Source organism: Salmo trutta, chromosome 23 (genome assembly GCF_901001165.1).
Source record: "Salmo trutta chromosome 23, fSalTru1.1, whole genome shotgun sequence".
NCBI lineage: Eukaryota > Metazoa > Chordata > Actinopteri > Salmoniformes > Salmonidae > Salmo > Salmo trutta.
In genome coordinates, this window is record NC_042979.1 from 11,500,461 (window position 1) to 11,508,405 (window position 7,945).

Genomic DNA, 7,945 nt, shown 5'->3' on the forward strand with positions numbered 1-7,945 from the left:
TTCGTTTTTTACTAATCTTTATCAAGGTATCCAATAATTCCAAAACCCACTGTAGATTAAGTACAAAAGCTAGATATTAATTATGTTTTTCTCTTGGTTCAGACAACATCTACACCGAGATATGCCTGTTAATTAAACCTGCTATACAATCAGTAAATGTCACATCTGAATATTCTAATTCTGATAATCCACAGAGTATACAACCCCCATCCAAAAACATATTTCTTTTTCTTATTGCTTTTGTTCCCCCGAGCATGGCTAGACTGACCTGGCCTGAAAAATCACTCATTTTCAGGAACAGCCCTTTCTCTGAACAAAAAACACTTTACTCTAAGGATGACGGCTTTTCAGTAGTAAGGTCTAATATCCTCATATCCTGCATAACTTGGCCACTCCGGGAACATCCCATGGGAGCATCTGGGACTTCCATAGAAGTCGAATTGAATTCCAAGATCAAACGAGTGTCTCTGCTGGTTACTGCTGAAGCTGCCCTGGCCGTCCATCTTCAGAGCAGACCAGATGATCCTGTAGTTCTGGCCCTGGTTACCGTCCCAGTATGTCTGGCCATTGACTTCATAGCAGATGGCAAACTCTATGTGCTTGTGCGGCCTCAGCTCAGCTGGAAGGGAAACCTCGAAGGCAAAGGTGTCATAGTCCGAGCCTGTGTAGGTGTCCTTCAAGTACTGGCACTCCAAGTCTGTGTAGCTTTTCCAAGTGTCAAAGGTTACACGCACCTTGACAGACTTCTCAAAGGACAGGTTTTTGACCTTCACGGTTCCAGACAGTGCCTTCTCTTTCAGCATGCAGTGCTCTAGGCAGACAAGCTCAGTCTCCAGACGCTGACGGAACAGCAGGTAATCAGAGGAGGGCTGGGTGAACCCCATTACCAGTCTGTCCCCCTCATATGGTAACTTGAGCGAAGAGCTGAACAGCTCTGTGATGTTGAGCGGGATGTCAATAGTGTCAAAATGAGAAAAGAACTTCACCTTGGTGAGGGCCAGGCCCTTGTGGTCGGCGAAGGACACTCGCCTTTTAGGTTTCCCATTCTTCTCATGAAGCAAATCTGGTTCAGTCTGCATAGGAGGGGCAGAGGGTTTGAACTGCATGCAGGGCTTCAGACAGGGTCGTAGTGGTTGCAGTGATTTCGGGGACCTCGTGTAGCAGAAGTCGTCGTTTGACAGGTAGAGCGGCATGGCCAATTCAATCGGCATGGTGGACTTGTGAGGAAAGAGGCTGAATAGACTGAGGGGAAAAAAACAAAGATACCAGAAAGTTGTCATTCGTCCAGTTGCTTCAAACAATGTTTGACAGAATACACATTCTCTTGTGAAATGTATATAGTATCTTTATTGCTGAATTTGCATGTGAAACATTAAGCAACCGTAGGCTAAGTGCATGGCCAGAGCAAACATTGCATCAATTTCATCTGCTGATAGATCAACCCCCAAGTTACTCATGTTCAGCCAACCATCACATGTATTTGGTTGACTTCCGTATAATATCACTGTTTAAGTTGTCAAAAGGTCTTCTCTAACCTACTTGCCCAATGTGTATAATCATGGGTATGCTTTAGCATTTGTACAATCCATCTTGCAATCATTTGGAAAAGGGAAGGTGATCATGTATAGCCTTATCCTGAAACGCTGTGGGGAGTTTTCTTCTGAAATGCTGAGTTTGAGGTCTCCATAATATCCAAATTTCTTGTACTTGACCTATTTAATTGGATAGCCTTGTTTAGAGGTGAGGCATAGGCACGCATCTGATATCTGACAGAAATAGAGTTAAGAAAGTATTTAAATATTCTAGTACCCACAAGTTCATCTGACTCTGGGGAAGTAAATAAAAGGGCCTCATTGTCAAAATCCCAAAGTATCACTTTAAAGCCCATTCTTACTGCACTAAACTTGTCCCACTTTACTAACATGAACTTCAGAACTGAAACGCTACAGATAGGGTCATTACTTACTCAGTGTTACACACATGCTGCACTTTATTTTCTAATATGCCAGACAAGGGCAATTTAGCAGACGATTTTATCCAGTGCAACTTACAGTAGTGAGCGCATATATTTGCATACTGGTCCCCCGTGGGAATCGAACCCACAACCCTGGTGTTGCAACTGAGCAACAAAGGACCCATAATTGTGTCTCTTTCTGGTTTCAGTTTTTCTGAAAGTTCATTGTGAAACAAAAAACATGGTACACTAACTAGCCAATAAACTATACCCAACATTACGTTAAAGCTTGCGAATAGCCATTGATATGATGGTGCTGTTTAAGGATTTGCCTAATCAGCAAATGTTTTGTCAATCCTTCAGACTACTTGGCGATACTTTATTAAATCTCGATTCGGAAGTCCGCATTGTCTTATAAACTCCAGTTCTAGTTGCAGGTAGAACCCCAATAATGAGGTAATATTCATCAGAAAGATATTAAAAGCACTTTTTGCACAGAGTGAGGAGACATTTTAGTTAGCAGATTTCACGTTTCCAAATTCTTTCCATCAACTATTCAGTTTTAAGTGACAACGCCGCGGCCACGCGACCCAAACAAAGATCTACACACATGCAAGACACATCTCACTTAATACAAAAAGTGGATTTAAGATTGTCCTGCATATTTTAGTAAATTTTTTTGGCGTTCCACCTGCAACTGGAAACAGCTGTGTATAATACACCGCAGCTTTCCGACTCAAGAACGAAGAAAGTACCGGCAAGTAAAGGTTAGTTGAATGTTGCATGACTGCTTTGCTATGGTCCATATTCAGTGACTATGTATTCTCGACCTCAGAGGCTGAGGTTTGAGTTCCTTGGCTATGAACTAACTCAATGTTATAGACTACTACTGCGAATTAGATTACAATCCTGCAAAGGTGATACTTTTATTTATCTAACGTTAGTCATGAAACAAGCTTACCTTGTGCAGTTGGTTTGAAACATTTGCAATGAATTCAGGTAGAATTGACGTGATAGGCTGCGTCTACTCTACCAGTCAGAAATCACCATTGCCCTCTCAGCGGTGAAAGCTCCTCTTCCTTGTCGTTTACATGTAGGCTATAATCAATTTAGCTGTAATGCTACTCTACTATTGCTACAAATAAAATGTAACTAGCAACTTCACAAACTGTATCCAGCTTCGGTCATGCCACCGTTTCAAACATCATACTGGGTTCAAGTGAACGTGTAGGCCTACCTGTAGCCAATCACAGTGGGCCGTGAAGGAGCGCTCGGTGAATCGTCAACTTGGTGAAAGAATATCTAGAGATAGTCGAATGACCGCTCTAACGATGGAAATACATGTCCTCAAAGATAGAAGGCAGGCAAGATCAGGCGGGACCATTCTAGCAAATGAGAGGGCAGTTTTGCTTGTCAACAACTGGCACAACACCAGTATAGTCGTTTTTTTTGTTAAATTGTCGGAATGCCACGTGCGTCTTAACAACCTAACCATTTGTATTTATTATGGATCCCCGGCAGCAGCTAATCTTCCTGGGGTCTAGCTAAATGAAGGCAGTTTATACAATTTAAAAAACATTACAATACATTCACAGATTTCACAACACACTGTGTGTCCTCAGGCACTCCACCAGTACCACATATATACAGTATATACGGTACTAAATCCATGTGTATGTATAGTGCGTATGTATGTGTCTGTGCCAATGTTTGTGTTGCTTCACAGTCCCCGCTGTGCCATATGGTACTTTTTAAGCTGTTTTTTAAATATAATTGTACTGCTGGCATGAGTTACTTGATGTGGAATATGGTTCCATGTAGTCATTGCTCTATGCAGTACTGTGTGCCTCCCATCGTCTGTTCTGGACTTGGGGACTGTGAAGAGACCTCTTGTGGCATGTCTTGTGAGGTATGCACACAACTTCTATTCGATCAAATAAGCCTCACGTAGCAAATTGGGAATTACATTTTTTGTTTACCAAATTCGACACTCATTGACTTCCATAAAAAAAATCGTATTATCGTGGACAGATTTTAGGCTGCGCAAACCCTCTCGCTTCTCATCTTACTTTCTGCCTAGGTCCTAAAGCTAAATCAAAGATGGTGGATCAATGAAGTATACCCAATATTGGATAAAGTAGCCTAACGTTACTCATCTTAGTCCAAGGACCTTACATGTTCTGTTTAAAGGGTGAATTGGCTCTGGAAGCCAAAACAGCCAAATTCACCATCTAAAGGTTTATCGATTTTCAATTGCGGAATGGTACTAGCAACATAAATACCTCTACTTTCATATCACATCAATCATTTCACAAATGCAAAATACACACATACTGTACTGTACACAGTTGCAGCCTACAGTATTTTTCAGTGACTAGGTTTGTGGCGTCGGTCTTCCGTTTACACACAGGTGTTCTGAGACAAAGATGGCTAACTTGTACAGGTCTTGGTCTTCTGTCTGTTTTCCGTAAACAAGCGCTGTAACATGGAAATATGGCCTTGTGGGAACCCTAGCCCTATTAAAAGGTGTGTATCAACAACCTTTTGTTTTTTGAAAAGTATTTCTCTCTGGTATTAAAGATAAGGTCCTTATGTTTCCAAAACCATACCACAAGCGATGCGTGTTAATATTCAGACCATGCGTCACGGCTCTTAACAAATCTCATCGCCATACAGAATACATTTTTATTCAATGATTTATGTGTAATGTAATGGGATTAAGTGCTAGGTTAGAGATACCTGTATATACAGTGCATTCGGAAAGTATTCAGACCACTTGACTTTTTTCACATTTTGTTACATTACAACCTTATTCTAAAATTGATTAAATATACACACAATACCCCAAAATGACAAAGCGAAACAGGTTCTTTAACGTTTTTGCAAATGTGTTACAAATGAAAAACAGAAATACATTATTTACATAAGTATTCAGACCATTTGTTATGAGACTCGAAAATTTAGCTCAGGTGCATCCTGTTTCCATTGATCATCTTTGAGATGTTTTACAACTTGATTGGACATGATTTGGACAGGCACAAATATAAGGTCCCACAGTTGACAGTGCATGTCAGAGCAGAAACCAAGCCATGCGGTCTAAGGAATTGTTGCAGCATTGAAGGTCCCCAAGAACACAGTGGCCTCCATCATTCTTAAATGGAAGAAGTTTGGAACCACCAAGAGTTTCCTAGAGCTGGCCGCCCAGCCAAACTGTGCATTCGGGGGAGAAGGGCCTTGGGCAAGGAGGTGACCAAGAACCCGATGGTCACTCTGACAGAGCTCCAGAGTTCCTCTGTGGAGTTGGGAGAACCTTCCAGAAACACAACCATCTCTCCAGCACTCCACCACTCCACCAATCAGGCCTTTATGGCACTCCTCAGTAAAAGGCACATGAAAGCCCACTTGGAGTTTTTCCAATAGGCACCTAAAGGACTCTCAGTCAATGGGAAACAACATTCTCTGGTCTGATTAAACCAGGGTTGAACTCTTTGGCCTGAATGCCAACCGTCATGTCTGGAGGAAACCTGGCACCGTCCCTTCGGTGAAGCATGGTAGTGGCAGCATCCTGCTGTGGGGATCTTTTTCAGCGGCAGGGACTGGAAGACTAGTCAGGATCGAGGGAAAGATGAACGTTGCAAAGTACAGAGAGATCCTTGTTGAAAACCTGCTCCAGAGCGCTCAGGACCTCAGACTGGGGTGATGGTTCACCTTCCAACAGGACAACGACCCTAAGCACACAGCCAAGACAACACAGGAGTGGCTTCGGGACAACTCTCTGAATGTCCTTGAGTGGCCCAGCCAGAGCCCGGACTTGAACCCGATCGAACATCTCTGGAGAGACCTGAAAATAGCTGTGCAGTGACGCTCCCCATCCAACCTGACAGAGCTTGAGAGGATCTGCAGAGAAGAATGGGAGAAACTCCCTAAATATGACACTTGGGTATGACACTATATGCTTGTAGTGTCATACCCAAGAAAACTCAAGGCTGTAATCGCTGCCAAAGGTGCTTCAACAAGGTGCTGAGTAAAGGGTCTGAATACTTATGTCAACATAGAATTTCCTTTTTTTTCTTTTTTATACATTTGCAAAAATGTCTTAACCTGTTTTTGCTTTGTCATTATGGGATAATATGTGTAGATTGATGTGAAAAAAGTGATTTTAATCCATTTTAGAATAAGACAATAATGTAACAAAATGTGGAAAAATTCAAAGGATCTGAATACTTTTCAAATGCACTGTATATATACACTACCGGTCAAAAGTTTTGGAACACCTACTCATTCAAAGGTTTTTCTTTATTTTTGCTATTTTCTACACTGTAGAATAATAGTGAAGACATCAAAACTATGAAATAACACATATGGAATCATGTAGTAACCAAAAAAGTGTTAAACAAATCAAAATATATTTTATATTTGAGATTCTTCAAATATCCACCCTTTGCCTTAATGACAGCTTTGCACACTCTTGGCATTCTCTTAACCAGCTTCATGAGGTAGCCACCTGGAATGCATTTCAATTAACAGGTGTGCCTTCTTAAAAGATAATTTGTGGAATTTCTTTCCTTCTTAATGCGTTTGAGCCAATCAGTTGTGTTGTGACAAGGTAGGGGTGTATTCAGAAGATAGCCCTATTTGGTAAAAGACCAAGTCCATATTATGGCAGGAACAGCTCAAATAAACAAAGAGAAACGGCAATCCATCATTACTTTAACACATGAAGGTCAGTCAATGTGGAACATTTCAAGAACTTTGAAAGTTTCTTCAAGTGCAGTTGCAAAAACCATCAAGCGCTATGATGAAACTGGCTCTCATGAGGACCGCCACAGGAATTGAAGACCCAGAGTTACCTCTGCTGCAGACAATAAGTTCATTAGAGTTACCAGCCTCAGAAATTGCAGCCCAAATACATTCTTCACATACCAAATACATTCTTCAAATACTTATTTCCCTCATTAAAATGCAAATCAATTTATAACATTTCTGACATGCGTTTTTCTGGATATTTTTGTTGTTATTCTGTCTCTCACTGTTCAAATAAACCTACCATTAAAATTATAGACTGATCCTTTCTTTGTCAGTGGGCAAACGTACGAAATCAGCAGGGGATCAAATACTTTCCCCCCCACTGTAATTAGTAGATTTGGATAGAAAACACTGAAGTTTCTAAAACTGTTTGAATGATGTCTGTGAGTATAACAGAACTCATATGGCAGGCAAAGATCTGAGAAAAATCCAACCAGGAAGTGTGGAAATCTGAGGTTTGTAGTTTTTCAAGTGATTGCCTATCCATTATACAGTGTCTATGGGGTTATATTGCACTTCCTAAGGCTCCTACTAGATGTCAACAGTCTTTAGAACATTGTTTCAGGCTTCTACTGTGAATGGGGAGAGAATACGAGCTGATTGAGTCAGGTGTCTGGCAGTCGGCCATTATTTTAGTTACACGCGCGGCCATGAGCACGAGCTCAGTTCTCTTTCCTTTATGAAGACAAAGGAATTGTCCGGTTGGAATATTTTTGAAGATTTATGATAAAAACATCCTAAAGATTGATTCTATACATCGTTTGACATGTTTCTACAAACTGTAATACAACTTTTTTGACTTTTCGTCTGGACTTTAGTGCACGCGCCTTCTGCATTTGGAATAGTGAACCTAACGCGTGAACAAAATGGAGGTATTTGGGCATAAAGATGAACTTTATCGAACAAAACAAACATTTATTGTGGAACTGGGATTCCTGGGAGTGCATTCTGATGAAGATCAAAGGTAAGGGAATATTTATAATGCTATTTCTGACTTCAGTTTACTCCACAACATGGTGGGTATCTGTATGGCTTGTTTTGGTGTCTGAGCGCTGTACTCAGATTATTGCAAAGTGTGCTTTCGCCGTAAAGCTTTTTTGAAATCTGACACAGCGGTTGCATTAAGGAGAAGTATATCTTTAATTCTATGCATAACAGTTGTATATTTTATCAACGTTTATGATG

The 7,945-nt window shown here is 40.9% G+C and overlaps 1 protein-coding gene across 3 annotated transcripts; it reads right to left on the reverse strand.

Annotated features, from left to right (window-relative positions):
* Positions 1–225: 225 nt before the first annotated feature.
* On the reverse strand, positions 226–4,397 carry LOC115159340 (protein phosphatase 1 regulatory subunit 3B). Of its 3 annotated transcripts, none has more exons than XM_029708934.1 (2): positions 4,289–4,397; positions 226–1,242 (listed from the first exon to the last, which is right to left on the reverse strand). In XM_029708934.1, exon 2 carries the CDS (start codon positions 1,209–1,211, stop codon positions 348–350), a length of 864 nt encoding a protein of 287 aa, XP_029564794.1. In that variant the 5' UTR covers positions 1,212–1,242; positions 4,289–4,397; the 3' UTR covers positions 226–347. The 3 variants fall into 3 exon arrangements, with proteins under 3 accessions (XP_029564794.1, XP_029564791.1, XP_029564790.1); XM_029708931.1 differs by lacking the exon at positions 4,289–4,397 and adding an exon at positions 3,192–3,338; XM_029708930.1 differs by lacking the exon at positions 4,289–4,397 and adding an exon at positions 2,916–3,178.
* Positions 4,398–7,945: the final 3,548 nt, after the last annotated feature.